This window comes from Fundulus heteroclitus, unplaced genomic scaffold (assembly GCF_011125445.2).
Source record: "Fundulus heteroclitus isolate FHET01 unplaced genomic scaffold, MU-UCD_Fhet_4.1 scaffold_94, whole genome shotgun sequence".
In the NCBI taxonomy this organism is placed as follows: domain Eukaryota; kingdom Metazoa; phylum Chordata; class Actinopteri; order Cyprinodontiformes; family Fundulidae; genus Fundulus; species Fundulus heteroclitus.
This window is the reverse complement of record NW_023397406.1, coordinates 881874-902032: the sequence shown is the minus strand read 5'-3', so window position 1 is coordinate 902032 and position 20159 is coordinate 881874. Positions and strand designations below refer to the sequence as shown.

Sequence of the window (20159 nt, the reverse complement as noted above, 5' to 3'; positions counted from 1 at the left end):
TTCCTTTTTTTAATTTTTAAAACATTCGAAAACCACGTCTGGAGATAGGCACCAGCACCCCTCGCGACTCCAACAGGGATAAGCGTGTCGGAAAATGAATGGATGGATGGATGGATGAAAACTATGTATCCTTTTCGTTCCACTTCAGTTATGCATTACTTTACGTTGTGCTGTCACAAAAAAAAATCTCACAAATGCATTGAAATTGGTGGTTGTAATGTTAAAAAAGTAAAATAGATCAAGAGACATGATAACCTAATATTCTGCAGACATAAACGCTGCGGAATATTATTTGTAACTTAACGCAAAGTTTAAAAGCTACTATTTGAGTCATCGCTCATAACGATTAAGGATTCAGACTCAACCATAACGTCACAGTAACGAGTTGAAATCAGTCAGGAGGGTTATTATGTGCTTCACAAGAAAACAAAAGCACAAGAGGAGTATGTGTTCATATCCAGCTGCTCTATTGTGTTTTTAAATGTGTGTGTGTGTGTGTGTGTGTGTGTGTGTGTGTGTGTGTGTGTGTGTGTGTGTGTGTGTGTGTGTGTGTGTGTGTGTGTGTGTGTGTGTGTGTGTGTGTGTGTGTGTGTGTGCGTGCGTACTCTCACGTGATAAGTGTATGTGTGCCAACTGTGCTTAGTGAGTCATCCGTCGCCTGTGCCACCTGCGTCATCGGGTCGTTTTTTTTTTTTATCCAGGGAAAGGAGACTTAGACACAAAGAGATTGGAGGAAGCCGTCTTACGTCTGCTGCTGGGCTTTTTCATTTCACACTGCAACTACGGAGGCAAAAACTGACACAGCAACAACAAATGAAACATTTACCTTTATGTAGAATATGGGATTAGTGGTATCCATGTGCTTTTTACTACAATAACAGGGAGCTTCCTTGATGTTAAGAAAATAACCTATTATGTAGTCTAGACTATCGACAATAAAATCCTTCCTTTAGCTCAAAGCCATTGCATACAAATGTTCTATTAAACCCTTATTATGACTGTATAAAGTCCCACTTTTATCTAGTTACAAGAGTCAAATGTTTTCACAAATTGTACTGTAGTGTCCTCAATGTATAACAAAAACATTGGATTTTTCTGCTTTCATTACTATAGATAGTGAAGTGCTTTTGTTTGGCACACTGACAACAAATAATTTTGCGATTTGTCATTAATGGCTAGATCTACTCCTCAAATATGGCTTCCAGAATTAAAACTGTAGTTCAGAAGTTAGTTAAATATAAATAGTTATTTATGAACTGCAATAGACCACAGTAATATGGTCAAATACACAGAATCATATTTCTCCCTCATTATCCTCATTTGAATTAAAAAAACTTTCACACAGTGAGCCACTCTATGCTCACTGTGGCACTTTTTTGGCACCTGATTTAAAAGACCTGAAAGAATAATTATGCATTCTGTTCTATTGCAGTTTTTTTCACTTATATTACTTCCTTTTTAATTTTTAAGGTTTTTTGTACCTATCCTTTTCTACAATTTAATACATTTTATTTATATAGCACCAATTCACAAAGTCAAAAAGTTTCCTATCTAAGGAAACCCAACAGATGGCATTGAGTCTTGACAAGCAGCATTCACTCTTCCTGAAAAAGCGTAGATTCAGGAATCTACGTTTCTATGTTAGAGTGTAATGGCAGATTATCTGCCCTCCTGGATGGTGTCACAGTGAACAGAAACCAGACCAGATGTACCTACTATGAAGAGAAAAAAAGGCAGAAAGAACATAGTTAAAAGCTGAAATTACAACAAATTGGAGAAGAGTAGGAGAACTCAGCAGAGTGAGAAAAATAGACCCTGTTCTCCTCCAGTAGCCTAAGCCTATAGCAGCATAACTATAGCGGTAGCTCAGGGTAACATGAGCCACTCTAACTATAAGCTTTGTCAAAAAGGAAAGTTTTAAGCCTAGTCTTAAAAGTAGACAGGGTGTCTGCCTCACGGACCAAAACTGGGAGTTGGTTCCACAGGAGAGGAGCCTGATAGCTAAAGGATCTGCCTCCCATTCTACTTTTAGAGACTCTAGGAACCACCAGCAGACCTGCAGTCTGAGAGCGAAGTGCTCTGTTAGAAACATACGGGGTAATCAGAGCTCTGATATATGATGGAGTTTGATTATTAAGGGCTTTATACGTTAGAAGGAGAATTTTAAATTCTATTCTTGATTTAACAGGAAGCCAATGAAGGGAAGCTAAAACAGGAGAAATATGATCCCTCTTGTTGATTTTCATCAGAACTCTTGCTGCAGCATTTTGGATCAGCTGAAGGCTTTGAACTGCATTTTGTGGGATTCCTGATAGTAAAGAATTACAATGGTCCAGCCTTGAAGTAACAAATGCATGGACTAGTTTTCAGCATCAAAGTTTGTTAATTTTGATGCACCACCATGTTGTACCTTTTACATATATTAGGATAAAGGGTGAAGAATTCGGACATTTAACATGTCAGAACAGGGTTTTGTCCCTTTCTCTCTTTTTATTTTTTTTACTGTAACAACACATACTTAAGGATCAACCAGCCATCTGGGGCCTTTACACAATTCCAATGTCTCCAAATGGTCAAATAACTGTTAGCTGAAGTATTCTGTAAGTAGGTCACGCTGAGTTCTGGATGAAAAGGGAAGTAAATCTGCATAGTTGATCTGGAGATGAAGTATTGTCATCATTGAGTCAATACTGCTACATTTGAGTTGCAATTGCATGAATCAGGTAGTAATGTTGCACAATTGTGTGTGTGTGTGTATATATATATATATATATATATATATATATATATATATATATATATATATATATATATATATATATATATATATATATATATATATATATATATATATATATAATTGGTCCTAGAGTTGTGACAGAGCATTATTTACTTAAAGCAGCATATCTTAATTTCCTTTGTGCAGCAGTGCATTTAGCCCATTAGGACCAGCAGCAGCAGGGTGTACTTGATGCTTCAATTACAGTTATATTAAGGATTCACCTTCTGCATTATTAGCCCTGTGTGGGGGTTTGTTAGGCAAATTTTTTGAGCTGTTTGACTAAATATTTGCAGATATGTCAGGAATTACCAGCTTTAAATCATTCTTTATTTGATATTGACAACCAAATATAATAATAAGCATAAACATGACACATTAGTGTCTGTTGTGAGAAGCAATCAGTTTATGCAGTTTACCACCAACAGCACTAGTTAAAATCGATGCAGCTCGAATAAAAACCATCACTGTAACAAGGTGGCCTCTCCTTCTCCTGAATGCCAATTGATCTATGTGATTCACACTAACAGGTGCAGTTAGACCATGTAAAGCAGCGATCAGACATGTAATATAAAATTAAAGAAACCACCAAATGGGTTTAGGTTATCTTTAGATGACTAAGATTTAACTTGTTAAATCATCTCTCTTTAAAAACTAACCTGAGGGATTTTGTGCATCACTTTTAGATTCTCTAAATGCCAGTGATAACTTGCAGAAAGTTTGGAAAAGAAAAAACACTGGATTGAACTCAAAGTGAAGCAGCTTTGCTCTTGAGCTCTGGCCACCTTGAGCTGCTTTTGTGTCCGATATTTTATTCGAACCTCAGGAGGTGCAGCTTTTGACACCGGCCATGGGGAATATCACGACACACAGCGGTACGGCCGGGAAGGTCACTATCAAACTGGCTGGCTTTTAATGACCTCAGATGTCTAGGTGGTACCTTCTGAACTGAATTGTAACCAGTTTAAAAAAAAAAAAACGGTCTTGCTTGGAGATTAGATTATTACGGCAAATGAAACAAAGCAATTTTAAACTAGTGGATCAGACTTGTCTGTAGACTCCGTTGGGCTCTGCGTTCTGTGTGTGTCCGCAAATCATTCACACCCAGGGCACGTTTAAATCAAATGTTTATCATAACAGTTTTATAGTCATTGCATTTGGATTGTCTTAAGAGCAGAGTCTGAGGAATAGAAGATTATTAGTTGAATGTAAAGTACAACTGTCTGGGTCAGAATGTGGGATTTTTCTACGCAGTTCTAAATCTGTGTGTGCGTAAGTATGTTCATTGATGATTTTGTTTTCTGACGCTACAGAGAGTCATGAACGAGTAAGCAGACATCAAAGTAAAAGTTGCTGCATTCATCTCATATTTGTCATGTTTCAACCTATAGGTGAACTACAGGTTTGTTGCAGAGGTTGGTTTGTCGTTATGTGTTTTTTTTTTCTCCCCAAATGCAGACTTCCCAGCCAAACAAATCAGTATAGTAGGTTGTGGGAGGATCATGAAAACAATCAACATCATATTCAAGTGTTTGGAAGCCTTTTCTGTCACTCGCTTTTTCTTTGTTTTTGAGAAGCACCAATTAACAAAATCACTGATTATTTTTGCTGCATGTGCCACGTCTCATTTTCACTGGTTTTCTGTGTTGTTTTAATGTAGGCAATGCATTTTATGGAAGCACTCTTGTTATTCTGTGAGAATGCCCTCACCTTTAAAGCAACAGTTTCTCAAAATGTGCCATTAACAATGCTTTCCAGTAACCACTGAGCTAATATAGAGATGGAAATATGTGAACTGAATAACAGAATCTCTTCCATAGTTTTAGTACAAGTCTACTCTGTTTTCCCTCATCTAAAGCTGCCAGCTGATCTGCTCCTTTCTGCTACTTCTTTCTGTTTCTTTCTCTCTTTCTTTCTTTCTTTCTTTCGTTCTTTCATACTTTCTTTCGTTTTTTTCCGTTGTTGTTTTTTTTTTTCCGTTTTATGTGTGTGTCTGCCTGCCTGTCCTTAGGTTCAGATAGTGCACAAAAAGCTGGACTTCAGCCACGTCACCTCCCGCTGTGGCTCCAAGGACAATATCAAACATGTCCCTGGAGGTGGCAATGTAAGTACTGCTGAGGCGAAGGGCAAGACTCTGGATAGGTTGGACGCATTTGCATCTCTCCTTGTTTTTATATCTCGCGCTTAGCCCTCACAGCTTGCTTGAAAACCAAACGTTACAAAGAAATCCATTCACTCTGATGTAGAGTCGGCGCACCGGAGCCGTCATCCTTACCTGATTGGCTCTGATCTAGAAACTCTATTGGAGCGTCCATCAGAGCGAGGAGGAAATTGAGTTCAGCTATAAAGCCGCCTTCTCCTATATCAAACGTTTAAATGAAGCTGATCATCTTCAAAGTAGCTTGGAATTAAAGCATTGTGATTAGCACATCAGTGGCACCCACTGTTTGCACTTTTGATTGATTTTACTTTTGAGCGTCCACCCCTCCGGTTGTTCTTTCCATCTGCTTTAAACGCCGGCTGCACTATCCTATTGCATCTCTTGTCTGCTCTCAACAACAGCTTCGCCATCTAAGATTTGTTAATGAAACACCAAAGGTTTGATGACCCGTGCACCTACATGTAGTCGGTCAAAAGATCAAACGAGGCTTATTTGCCATTCTCAAGTTATGCGCCTGCGGATGTCGCACACCATTTTTACGTTTGATACACATGAATGCATGCATGTTGTGATCATGTGACGCCTATAAAGACATCCCAGAGTCTAAAAAGGGACTCAAATCCCAGGAGCACCCACTATTATCTAGGAACTGCGACTAAAGAGCACCATTAGATGTTTTACAATAGATGCTTTTCAACATGTTGCTCTTTGTGTGTGTGGTAAATGAAATACAAAAAAACAATGCATATGACAAACAAAGGCGTATAAAATATGTTCAAAATGTTTCATTTTTGGGGAATTTATGCTGAATGCGGTTTTCCTGCATATTGCATATATGCGGTAAAAGCATCCCCACAGCATGATGCCGACACCTCTGAAGGTAAATGACCAATTTTTGCTGTCAAGCTGAGTGGATGACAAAGATGTTACGGATCGCACGGGATCTGGTGATTTAACGGGCAGCATTATGATCTGTGTCCTCCCCCAGGTTCAAATCTTGAATAAGAAGGTTGACGTGAGCAAGGTGACCTCAAAATGTGGCTCCAAGGACAACATCAAACACAAGCCAGGTTTAACTTTAAGCTGCACCTCTCTTTTGCTCTTCCCCCCCCCTTTACACGCCTAACTCCACAGTGCTCTCACATCCATTCTCGGTTTTCCACTCCAGGCGGTGGGGACGTGAAGATCGAGTCCCACAAGGTCAACATTAAGACCAAGTCTAAGATGGGATCCCTGGACAACGTGGGGCCAGGCAGCGAACAGACAAATGGACACAAGGTCAGATTTAAACACAACCTGCAGCGTTGTCTTCTCTGGTCCTGCTGACTCACTGTGCTGCTACCGCCTGTCGCCACTAGATGGCGTGGGAGTGTGAGAGTTGGCTGTGAGAAAAACATCTTTGTGTTCTACCCACCTGTCTCTGTGTGTCCTTGCGCTTATCTATATTTGGCCACAGGAGGAAAAAACAGGAGAGAAGACATCTCCAGCCGCGAGTGGCGCTGCGCAGCAGACACCAGCACCGGCAGGCGTTGCTAAGGAGAATGGCACGAAGGAGCCCACGCCTTCCCCCTTCGGGGGGGACGGACTAAAGGAGCCCCTTAGCTTAGACAAACGCATCACTGAGACAAGTGGGTGCAAAATCCTACACGATAATCATTGTGGCAAAATAAAAATAGCTTATTTGGGAAAATGAGACAGATGACCTACCAGCAGACACAGAAAGGGTAAATAAAAGCAGACTTTGTGTTTGTGGTTAGCAACAAGGGTGAAACTAGAGGCTTCAGTTGGTCTGTCTGAACAGAAAATGAAATCCTCTCAGTTTCATTGAATATATTTTTATCAGTCTCAAGTCTTTAAAATATTTCTTTGAAGGATAAATTCTGTTTTGCAGGAAGCCTAAATTGCGCCCTTAATGGAAAAGAATGAGAGGAATATACCAGATTATGAAAATATACTTATTTATAAAAGCACAATATTAACATGTAAATTGTAAATTGAATGATTTTATATGATTTTAATCTCACAACTTCAAAGGAATCAAATGAAGTTGTGTTATCTTCTCTGGAGGGGTACACTCATTGTTTACACACATAATTTGGATTCCCTAAATACCTGTTTGGAGTCTGATGGAAAGTTTAGAAGAAATCTGGGGAGGGGTCCCAACAGCAGTAGGCCTGAAGGGTGGGTGCCAGAAACCTGCCTTACCGTAAGACAGGATAGAGCTCTCCTCTACATTGCTTACCTTCGTGGAACCAAGTTTAGGCTTCGCTTCCAGGTTCTGTCAGGTCTCACAGTTCAGTCTCCCTTGTCTTAAAAGTGGCAGCATCCCTAGCTAACTTAGTCGCTGTCTTCCCAGTAACTTTACTCTGAAGCAAGAAAGCTGTTTTGTGTGGCTGGCTGTTTCTCTCAGATAAATAAAAACAACACAAACACATTTTTTTCCAGTTTATCAAGTTCAGGCTTGGTTAAGGTGACTGGGCGCCGCTTCTTGCTTCTTTAGGTTATTAAAAAAAGAGCTTTCAGACTCAAAGTCTTCTTTTTCATCTTACAAGTAAAATTTTATCAAAACTCGATCATCCATAAACCTAAGTTAAGCTTAACATAAAATGCAGGCAAACATAAATATAATAGAACATATTTAGCATTTAAAACACATTAAATCAAGGTGTAGTTGTAAATATATGCTGGCCGCAATGTCTGTAGGTTTATTGCAGTTTTATTTGCATCTTAGCCATATTAACTTACATATTTGTAATCTTTTACAATCTTACTTCAGTGGTGTACGTGCTCTGCTACAAATGCATACACATTCTGCTCATCTGCTGCAGAGGTAAAAATAGCCAACAAATGAAATTATGAGACCTTCCGAGTCAAGATGAACTAGTTTTTGTGGATAAATTATTCTTCATTGCTGCAACAGGCCACCAGAGTCTGCTAGTTCAAAGACAGCAGGAATCTTCCCCTGATGCTGCTATCAGATCTGGCACATTTGATTTATGGCTACAGCACGTATACCATAGGAAACAAAAGAAGGCCGTTTGGCCTGTCATTCAAATGAAACCGCAATAAACAGCTGCAACCTGGTAAAAGAAGAACAAATAAACTATTATTAAGTCTACAGAGTCCAGAGATTTCCACCTCTGCATCTTTCCAGACCTTCTGTGGCTTTGTTGTGTGATTTCTCTGAGTCCGTTGCTTTCTTTTCTCTTTTTGCCGTTCACAGATTGAGTCCCCGTGAGCTCCAGAGAGTGGCGGGACATGCATGATGCTCACTGACCTGTCAATCAACTGACCAACAAAATTACCACCGTTGCAGTCACCTCCCTCTGGCCCTGTCCTTCAACTCACCCACTGCAGCGGCGAACCGACCGATTGCCTCTCAGTGTTTCTCTGAGGTCCGCCTGCCAGCATCCTTCTACCAGCCCCGATCTTCGACCTCTCAAAGTACCCGAGCTGACATTTTGCCCTGTTACCTACAAAGAAGACCACTTGGTGTTTGTCTACACGTGTCTTAGTGGGGTTCTACAAGCTTACTTATCTTGTAACCACCAGATATAGTTAACTTTACCCCCGTTCACAAAATCTAACAACCCAAACACAGACAACACTCCTGAGCAGAGTCACCTGTTTTCAAATATTGTTCAACCTGTGAGTCTAACTACTGATAAAACATTTTTCTCTGGTCTGTTTGAAGGACATTCACGTTCCAAAACTCCCTCAATGCTCTAACCGTGTCGGTAGAACTGTACCTCACTTCCAGTTCACCCCATCAGATGTCACTATGTCGCATCAAGTCATTCTTATTGCTCTTCAACAGCTCATTGCGCATCATTTAATCACAATCATTATGATATTGTCCATCCAGTTTATTCAATTAAAAAAAATAATCACAGTAATGTTTTTATCTCTGTATTAACATTATCCTGATACTCGGAGTCGGTAGGGGTGGTTCTAAAAAACACCACAGAGTTATACTAAATCTGTAACTGCTAAAGAATCTAATGAAGTGTATAAGCTTGTTGAGTGTCGTGTTGTTAGATGTAGGCGACACGTCAGGGTAAGAGAATCACCAAGAACCAAGCTTATCACCGGAATCGGGTCTGTTTTTCAGTTCGATTGGCCAGACGGGTTAGAAACTCAAACACCTGACCTTTACGTGAATATACCATATTTAACAACTTTCCTCAGTGTTGATGTTGTTACCGAGGGAAGATGGCTCAGAGTTAGCTATTTTCAGTATCAGTGAGGTGGTTAAAACTGAAATCAGAGGAAGCACAGGGATGTTGGAAGCTTTTTAAAGTTCATCCAGGTCACGAGCGAGGTAAACGCTTTTCAAGCAGATAACAGTAGGGCCGAACATAATTAAGCACAGTTGCTGTATTTTATCCTTTTAGGCTTTCAACCTCTGTATTTTGGTTAGAAACATATTTTAAAAATGCGATTACCTCAAAATAATATTTGAAAGAGGAGGGATGGAGAATGTTTTAAGCTTCTCTGTGTCGTCTTGACTTTAAACTAATCATACTGTGTTAAGTTAGGATTGTATCAGGAGAAGTAAGTCCCTGATAAGTGTTAACCTATACAGTTAAACCACATGCTGCTTCCCCCTTTAAGTCAGTAAATATGAAGGAATTGGCACACTGTGTACTTCTTAAAGCACTTTCTGCATACAGTATCTATTATTTGGTTATTTGGTTACACAAAATATCCTAGCTGAGTGGATGTCACAGATTAGAAAATATGTAAGACCAGCAACCCCTAGCGTACATCATCCCTGAATACTTAATATTTAGAATACTAGTCGTGCTAGGATCTGCATAGATCTGAGTACTAAAATAATGATTGTCAAGCTATGTGTATATATATATATATATATATATATATATATATATATATATATATATATATATATATATATATATGCACACACATGCATACATAGGTGTGCCTAAGCACACGAGAAGACTCTCACTGAAAACCACCACTTTTTGCTTTGATAGCTCACGCCAATATTCTAATAGTCTGTTTTCAGTCATTGTTGTCATTGTTCAGTCATCACTGCATATTTTCCACACTGGCTCCCTGTGTTGCAGCGCCTCTGCATCTCTTTCCTCTTCCCGTGTCTTTCTCCAGCTTTCTGGCAGCAATACAGTGATATTAGAATTGGAGGCTTCTCGCCACCTGTGCATTTACGTGACACAAAGACAGAAAGAGGACAGAGAACCGACAGCGTGAACAGAAGTTCAGAGATAGGACAGAGTCGACCTGCAGGGGGAGCTACCGCTCAAGGGGAACATTATCGCATTCATGTTTGAAGCTTTGTGGCCATTTAGCGGCTCACCTGTAGACAACAATAAAATCCTACTACTTGTGGTGAGAGTCAGTGGAGCAGATTGTTAGACCTCTAGTTTTCTGCTGCTCTTTTAGGCACATGTTTTACCCTGACATTTGTATTGTAAATAGATGAGGGGGGAAAAAACAAACATTTATGTTACATTTTTTTTGTGCAGCATGCTTAATTTACGTTGGATGACACTATAATATGCAGAATGTTCTTAAATCATACAGCGCTGGACAGCAGGAACTGTCCAGCTCCAAAATGCCATGACTGCAGCAGTATTTTAGCGAAGCTGATCCCAGAACAGTCCATACATTTGAAGGTTTCTTTCTAAAACATCACACTTTGTTTTAAAGGTAGAAGAGGCTTGATCTTTTCCTTTCTATTCTTTTTCTCTGTTTTGTTCACATTGCCACATTTATTGTACACATACAATGGTCTTTTTTTTCTGAGCAGCTGGCAGAGTTGTTTTTAACACTTTACCTTAGGTTAAGATATTTTACATTACTTGTAATTGTAGGCTCCACTCGGCACTGTGATACGGCTTTGATTTAGGTCAGAACATCTTCAAAAATGTGTTATACATCACAAATTGAACGTGAGTGGGTTGTGTCCTTTCTGCTCACAGTGCTTTCAAGGTTGGGAAGGCCTCTGGTGAAAACGCAGGGAGTTGCGACGTGTCTGTGGCGTACTGTAGTTGTCAGATGTGTGAAGTGTTACTACTGCATCCATCCTGTAGAGAGCGCTGCTTAGCCTCTTGAACACTGATAGTCTGGCTCTGTGACTTTACAAAAAAACAACAAAAAAACTTCCTGACAAACACCCCCACCAGAGAAGAAGAGACCCCCTCCCCCCCTCCCCATCTTGTACCTATTTAAACTAGCACTATATTACTGTGTCTGGAACACTAAATATTATCAGCACCACATGGATTGTGTAAAGTTCCCTTAAGAAAAAAAAAAAGGTTTGCGTACTTTGAACACAGTCTTGTTCATTTATTGATGCACTCAAGTGATATAACTGTACTCAAGTTGCTTTACTGTATATTGGTAAAACCTTGTCAGCTGTGTACTGTCTGGGTGTGCTTCTGGGAACAAAACCGTCTTGGTAGTTTAGTGAAACTTACGGTATTCAAAGAGCAAGTGATCCAATAGTCAACAGCTAAGTCTAGAAAGCTAAGAACAACATATAGGCGTATTTATTATCGTATCGTTCCTTGCAAACGATTCCTATAAGTTGCCCGAAAGCCACACGCGTCACATGACACATGCGTGGATCATATGTGAAAATGAAAATAATAATAATGTGAACCTTTCTTTTGTTTTTTGAGTTTTTTTGTTTGTTTGTTTTTTACAGAAGGAATAACTGAAGTATCAAAGCACTTTGATAGATATAGGTGCAGGACTGTGTGTAGAAGAATAGGAGCAAGTTGTAGTCTTGATGTGTCTGAGTAGCTCATTGTAAGAGTGCGCCGCCGTATGGAGAGATGAGCTGCTGTGAGGTGGATTTTAGCGCAACTTGGGTTATCGGTGTTGTGCTGCTGGCCTCGATGGTTAAACACTCAGCTCTCCAGGCTGTCCTTGTGTTATTCTTGTTGACATTCTCTGGGATTTACATTCTGGCCAAGCTGCAAGGTCACATTTACTGAATGGGTACATATATTTTTATCCCCAGCTCAAAAGACTCACTGAACTTTGAGGCACCTTTTTTTAATATATTGTGCACCGAGATAAATGTAACTACTCTGTGGGTTAACAAAATGTACTTTATTAGCAGAGGGTAGCAGCTGGCAAACATTTCAATACACGCACCAACCCTGTAGCTTAGTTTTCCATCTTCCACCATACTGACAGACATTTTGAAACAGTTGTTCAACAAGACTTCTTCAGCCTGCTTGATTCATGACAAAATAGAAATTGAAAACCTTTTTTTATGTGTTGGCACTAAATGATCAGTTAAAGGACACAGTTAATTATGCATTTCGTTTTTACGCAGAAGTAAAGTTTTCAAAGTTCAAGTCTGGAAAAATAACAAGTCCCTCTAAGTCAAAATAAAACCCAATCTCAAAATCAATATGGCTGCCTCACATTTAATGTTTGGCTACAACTGCTGTAAAAAAAACAACAACAACAAAAACGTTTTATCTTACCCTCTGAAGATCCATATCTCAAATGTTTCACACACACAGTACTATGCAATCTCCTTCATTGAACATGTTGCTATAGTGTTTAAAGTACAAAATGTGGAGAAATTCATCATTATAAGTATATCCATTAAGAAATTTGAAAACAACAGGTTTTAAAACTTGGAACTGGAATGCAGTTAAGTTGAGTGTGATGTCAGGCCAGATCCAAGTTTCAACTACGTAACCAGCAACTCTCATTCCTGGTTCGCCGTCGTACACTATGCTTTTTAATGATGCTTGAATAACTCATCTCTTTGGCTCTGCATGCTTATCAACCTTACATCTCAGTATTATCTTGTAAATAATTGGGACCAAAATTTACACCAAAGAAAGTTTAAAAAAAAGACCAGACGTACTTGTACCACAACATCAGAAAAATTTGCATAGTGCATCAAAAAGGATTTTTATGTCATGTAGATAGTTTAAGAAACTTTTGAGCGGAGAATTTCACTGACTCATCTAAAGCCGTATTGTTAGTTCCATAAAGCTCAAACGTGCTTGTCTCCTGGTTGAACAGGAATGCTTGACATGGGGAAGTAGAAACATACACAGTGGTGTTCTCTTTTATTAATAGAAAATATCTTTAAATATAACTTTACCACTAAAAATTAAGTTCAGCATAATGCTTCTTAGTAATGTACAGCTATTAATTTGATCAAGCTCAATTTGGTCAAAGCTGCCCTTTTAGGTGTTGGGCCGTATGTTGTTTTAAGGTTTTAAAGATTCAATAGAATCACATTATTTTATTGCTGACTACATAATGAATAATATAGGAGGGTGAGGGGAAAAGTTAATGTTGCTTTGCAGCTTGGACTTAAGGTAACAACCAGATTCACACTATCTGCCCACAGCTGTTCCCTTCCACCCTTCCACTAGCATCTCCCACCGTCCCTTGTACATAATCACTGTGTTTTTATCACTCCAGAAGTATTTAATGAAAGTTCAAAACAATAATGAAAAAAAATGGGAAAAGAAATTCTTACGTCTGAGCAGGATTGTGTGGACATTGCCCGTCGAATGCACATGTTCGCGTAAACCTGCGACAGTTTAGCTCAAAAAGGTGTTATTGCAAGAGTGAACGCGTAAGGAAACATGTACTTGTTTTCCCCCACCCTTGTTCAGAGTCTGCCTTTTTTCCACCAAGAAAAGGGCTGATGATGTTTTAAGAATGTTTTTAAAATGTGTTCAACGCTCTGAATACATGTGTGAGGTTGTCTCTGTTCTGTTCTCAGACGATCGGTTAAATACGACAACATAAATGACTACGTTCATGGGGTGTGATATGCACCAATGAATACTGGCCCGATCTGTTTTAAGTCTACCCCAGCAGTGAAAGTAGTAAAAACCAAGCTTTGAATTTTGGCATGTAGTATGGAGTCATGTCCTGTATTAGAAAGCTCCTAAACTAACATCTTGACATACCTACCAACACTGGACTGAATCAGTGCGAGTCTAGGACCAAAGTATCTTTGATGACAAAATTTTGAGAAAATCTAAAAAGTAAATTTGAAAGTAAAAACATTTATTTATAGATGAAATTAACATCTGGATAAAAGAGAGTGTTGGTAGATATGTACCTGGAGCCCCAACCTGTCTCAGTCCTACGGAGGTTCGTCACCACGCCAGTACTGAAAAAGAAGCAGAACGTTTTATGTCTTATCCCGTTCACAGCAACCACTGGCTGGCTGCTCAGCAAAACCAATAATCTGATAAACAGCCAAAGCAGAGGTTTCACTTCATACTATAAGCTGTGCTTCGGTCCTCTGCTCACCCTTAAATACCCTGTAAAAACTGAGTAACCTTCGACAGCAGACAAAAGAGCCTTCCTTTCAGTACTGCTGGGTGGACACTCTGTAGTGTGTGCTGTATTATTGTTGAGAGCACAACACCGTTGCAAGAGCATGCAGGAGACAACAAACCAACAGTTGGTTGTTAGAAGCATCCGTCCTATTAGATAGCGCTCATCTCCCCCTTCAATTCTGAATATTTGGTATGAAAGAGATGTTCATTGTGTTTAATTGTTAACTAGTGATGTGAATATTAATCATGAAATAAAAAGATGGGCAAAAAAAAATCAGTGTTGCTTCATCGTTTCTTCACATATATTGGGTTTTATGGATGAATTTGCTTTGATAACATCTGGACTTGGAAGGAGAGCATAATAATTTAGACATCTTTCGAATTGATTTAGAATTAAAAGTGACTGTTTAGGAGCTCTTGACTGTTTTGACTGTGTTTTAGATAAACATTACTGCTACAATACAACTTACTCAAATATCCTAGCATTTATACCGACACACAGCAATATCTATACTGTGCATTTATCGGCTGAAAGGCGCCAAGATGGAAACCACTGATGATACGCAGCTGTGTTAAGGCGGGAGCCGAGGAGAAATCACGATTCCTGGCAGAAACAAGTGGGACTAGCGGATCTGGAGATGGATAACTTTAAAAGGGCAGGTGCAACTTTTGGGAACATCTTGTGAACATAAGTAACAAGTATTCAGCTGTACATACATTTAATGAGCCAGTGATTGGGTTGTAGGTCGCATAAATTTAGTTGATGCTAAGGGAGTCATTAGCTAGCTGGTTCAACAAATGTTCGGCCTGTTGCATGCATAAATGAAATTGCGTTTTAATATCGGCGAGACGGACTGTTTGTGACAAGAAATAGTATTTCATAGGTAACTGTTTACATTTGTTGTAACATTTACAATGAACTTGTAGTTAGTAGCATAATACTGCCGTGCCGTGTTTCACCATAAATTTGCTATATCGAAATGATTTACGGTTTTAGCAACAACTAAAACACTAATATTTATATATTTAAAGAATAAAGTATTAGCAGACCGTCATACAGGTCATCCTCTTTTACAATTCAACATACAGTGTTTTTTAGTACTGGAAAACTTGATCGGCCACACAATTAGAGCTATAAACAACAGTGCCACATTAAGGTTTATGACTAGTGAGGCACTAACACCTCTAGAGTCCAATGTACAAATATCTAAACCCAAAATCGATGCATATATTTCAATTAGGACCTTAGTTAAAATATTTTGTTGTTTTAAAAGCTTAATGATCCCTGAAGCAATGGAATACTATTCAACAATATGATAGCAAGAAAAACTAAATGTATTTAATATAATGTCAAATTTGATCTTTTAAAATGTAAATGTTTGGAGGCAGATATCAATTGTTTGCTTTCATTTTTAAAAGTCTGGCTGCTTCAGTGGAGATAATCACCAAGGCGGGGAGTCATCCTGGATTGGTCCAACCCTGACTGGACATTTTAAGTCTTTTCAATGCAAACAAAATAACCTAAAACATAAAAGCCGTGGAAAGGAGAAAAAGGGTGGGGTCTTGTAGCACAGCCAGTCTTTACTGGTGTACCATTCCTGTTAAAAAAGTAGGTCACTGCACATTTATGGCCAACTGTAAAAAACGAAATATGACCCACAAATTAATTATATATTTTAGACATACAGCGGAACATCAGCATGTGTAGTACATGTTTAATTTAAGATGTATATTGCCCATATAAAGAGAGTGCCTCACCTGCCTCCCTCACTGCACTCCACTGCCAAACAGCTAGAGAACATTTTTTAAAGCACCATAAAATAATGTGGAAAATAATTAGGAGACCCAAATATTCAGATAATGTTTCTATTTATTAGTGTTCACGTATAGCTGTAAAAAAAAAAATTATTTACCTCTGGAACGGAAGGTTATTTAATGGTCCAATGCAGAAAGGACAAGGAAATTAGAAGTTGCAGGGATTAGGAGAATGAAGGATACAACCAGCTCCACTTCAGCCAGCACCTCAGTGCCCTTGAATAGATTTGTGTTTGAATATTGAACTTAAAAAAAGTATTTAGTCATAAGCAATTTTAACTAAGCAGCTATTTCCTTGCGTATTATATTTTTATTTAAGTTGGCTGATATGAGAAACTTTGGTAAAGACACAAAACAATGGAATTCGGTTGTGGAATCAACAGTAATGACCAACAGTGGATCATGATCGTATTATAGTGGAATAAAACACTGCCTACATTGAACTGCAAAATAATTGTACTTGCAAATGCAAATAGTGACCCCATTTGTCCACTATGTGTTTACAGCAGGTTGGTAAGGTCCCAGAAGTGAGACGTCTCCTTTCTTCTACCCTTGTTCTTGACGGCTGGCATGATATTGCATCCTTGGGCTCAAAGATAGCCTGTGAAATTCTTGCTGGCTGCCTTCTGAGCTCTGATGGTTCAGCTGACAGCTGAGGGTCAGCTCCTGACGCACAACAGAGGGACAAAGCGTTCCTGTATGCAGAGAAGCAGCAGCAGGTGATTAATAAGGTATAGACAACAAGATGCAGTAGCTTAAAGGGGCCTAGTCCCATATTATGACTTTATGATTTTATTTACGGCAGTAGCTTGATATGGTTGCATACAAAGGTTTTCCAATTAAATTATCACACCCTGTTGGCTTATTATATTTTATGTCTGTGCTTTTGTTTATGTTTACAATTACAAGACCACATGACTGGTAGTACGATATTGTGCATGCACACAATGAGTAACCAAGGAAAAGCAATGGAGCCCAAAGAAATGCATACGGCATCATAATGAATAAATACATAAAAAAGTATATGTTCAGTCTTACCTGTGAAAAGTGATGTCAGTAGAGCTGGTTTGTACTGTCAATCAGTTGATACAAATCTAGGCAGAACATTTCGACACCTCAGAATCGCTCCACTATGCCACTTCCAATATGGCGGCGATGTCGATGTGCAATTCACCGCTCAACAAGCCCTCTACGTATATATGTCTGTGATGGGGCCGAGCGAGTCTGCAAAGTCCAGCGGAGGTGCCAGAAGAAAGAGTAAGTAACCCTAAGCCTATAGATCAGGTTGGTCTTCAATGACACCATGTTGTCTCTTTACTGTGAGGCATTGCTGGCTCCTACAGGAGCTGTCAGTTGTAGCCATCTTGCTTTCTGATTGGCTTGTAGTACTGTCGGCAGATGGCGCAACAATGTTTATGTTCATGTATAGGGATCATGCGAAATGCAAACTTCTTTTCAAAAAAAGACAAAATAAACTCTATCAGGACAAATGCTTGGAGTATATTGTTTTATTGATGCATATGTTGTTTTTTTATGGTCGAAATAAATAACTGGTCCCCTTTAAATCAAAAACATCTCAAAAGATGAACTTTAAAATTATAGAAATTCTAATTTATTTAGAGGGACATAATATGTTATGCATTTAATGAGGTACAATAGCTTTGACAACATTTTTATTATATTTTTATATCTAATTAGGAAGAATGTTTAGGTACAATTAATTGTTTTTGACAGAAATGTTTCAACAATTTGTTGTTTCCACAGGTTTTATTTGAATATTTAAGTAATTGTTCATTAAGGTCGCAAAAATAAATATAACAAATATTTCAAGGTCACGATCTTGAGGTATTCAGAATTTGGTTTTCTTTTGTGTGTATTTTGATCAGTTCCCTTTTTAAGGCTTTTTTATCAGATGTTATCTTACTATTTACTTTGTGCTTAGTGCTCTAGTTCATTATTTTGTTCTTTGTTTTAGAATTATTCTTGCTTATCTCTGCACCTTGTTTTCCTGTTCAGCTATATCTGTGTTAGGCCTTGTCCACATGTACCTGGATATCTGGGAGTTTTACATCACTACAAACAATTATTTCTGAAAACTCCAGCCAAAGAGGAGATTTAAGAAAGCCCCGTCTTTGTGTTTGTGCGTGTAAATGTGTAAATCTGTAGAATTGATAACCTCCAAAATCCTGTTCAGCAGGATTGATTTGATAATTTTTAAAACTATACTGCTCAGCGCTATTGGACGGTAATTATCAGAACTGCCAATCTTCCCAGTTTTATCTTTGATGAAGGGTGCTAACAGGACACTTAAAATAGAGTCAGGTAAAAGACCATGTATAAAAAAGGCTGTAAAACAGATGGAAAGTAGAGGAGCTGGTCTTGCACTTGCATACTTTAAATGCTCTGCTGAGACTCCATCCAACCCAGTGGCTTTATTGTTAGACAATGTGGAAATAGCTTTATGAACTTCATAAGGCAGGATTTCATCTATATGGTCAACATTATTTACAGTGTATGGTTCACTATGAATACAATTAAATAATCTACTGTAATGTTGGTGCCACAGCTCCACAATATTAGCAGTGCCTGATATGCCATCAATCACACAGGGCAGGGATGTTTGGTAGGATGTCATACCTCTAACTTCTTTCCAAAAGTCTTGAGTATTGTTACAAAACAGTTTCTCGGTCTCCCTGCCTGAATCCATTCCTTACAAGCCTCCCGAGCTCTATTAAAAAATTCAGCTACGTGTGTATTCCAACCTGGCCTGATCTTATTTTTCTTTTTTGTTTGTTTATTTGTCTATTTCAAGTAAAAATAGATTCATACAGTATCAATAATCAGAACAGCTTTTAAATGATTGACCAATAATAAAGGCTGAAAACTACAAAGGAAAGCAAACACAGTTTGAAAAACTGTTTGGTGTTTCTTTCTCTCATTTATTTCACACAGAGGACGGTCATGTAATCAAATGGTAGAATACAGAACCTGACAAGAATACAAAAAACACAATGAATAGACTATAAGTGAATAAACCCACTGATGACTGAACTGAAGACAGAAGACAGGCAAGTAGTAAAAAAAAAAAAGATCTAACCGAAGCAAGAATAAACTAACTAAATCCATTATGAACAGAATACTAAATAATGACAGGAAACAAGAAGGAAGGAACAGAAACTACAGACTAATAAACAAAACTAAAAGATGAAAATCTGACAGATGCTCAATCCCCCAGTAACCTAAAACTAAAAATAGTCACCTGGGGATCGTGACATTCACATATGACACACTGACACAAATCAAAGACAACCATGGAAAAACGAAGAAGGAGCACCTTAGAGGAGATCTTCAAAAATGCAAAAAAAAAAATGTATTTAAGCTGTACAGCAGAAGAGAAAGATTTATCAGATGGGGTGAAATACTGTGCAGTTGTTGATGGATGATAGGGTATATTCAGATTTTAAAAAAATCCAAAGTCAAAGCTGAATGCACCAGACAAAAAAGACAGCTAGAAAAAAAGTCAGTAGCATCTGATAAAATTTTAATATTCAAGTAAAAAAAGCTATGTCAAATAATTTGACATAGCAGTCAATTTACAGAGCAATGTAAAAATACTGTGCAACTGCATGAATGTACCAGACAAACACTGAGAAGCTAGAAAGTGTGCAAACAAACAACTGAAATGTTCAAATTAGTTGAAATATTCAAGCATAACAAAATGTGCAATTTACAATAATTTCCAAACAAACATTCCCTGATGAGCTAAAAGTGTACAAATAGACATCAGCATGTGAGAGACAGTGTAATATTTCTTTATCAGGTCAAGAACCTGTGGAACCAGCAGCATGTTTGTAAATCATGTAATCAGACTATGAACTGGGCTGAGAAAGTTGGGAAGGCAAGCCCAAGACTCTTTAAATAAGTTGGATCAGTACTGGACAAAAAGTCCTTATTTAGATATTCAGTAGACTTAATTAGGTCAACTGACTGGTAATAGTTCTGAAAGGAGAAAAAAAAGTTTTTATTCCAAGGCACTGAAGTCATCTACAAAAACATCATTGTGTTTTGGACCAACTTAAAC

The 20159-nt window shown here is 38.4% G+C and overlaps 1 protein-coding gene across 2 annotated transcripts in view; it reads left to right on the top strand.

Moving 5' to 3' along the window:
* The window catches only part of map4l (microtubule associated protein 4 like), a 96404-nt gene extending 87000 nt beyond the window's left edge, over window positions 1–9404 (top strand). For both annotated transcript variants that reach the window (XM_036134914.1, XM_036134915.1), the window contains 5 exons: window positions 4791–4883; window positions 5929–6010; window positions 6109–6218; window positions 6397–6568; window positions 8164–9404. In XM_036134914.1, the coding sequence (XP_035990807.1) occupies window positions 4791–4883; window positions 5929–6010; window positions 6109–6218; window positions 6397–6568; window positions 8164–8168 (462 nt within the window). In that variant the 3' untranslated portion in view covers window positions 8169–9404. The remainder of the gene's footprint in view (window positions 1–4790; window positions 4884–5928; window positions 6011–6108; window positions 6219–6396; window positions 6569–8163) is intronic.
* Window positions 9405–20159: the final 10755 nt, after the last annotated feature.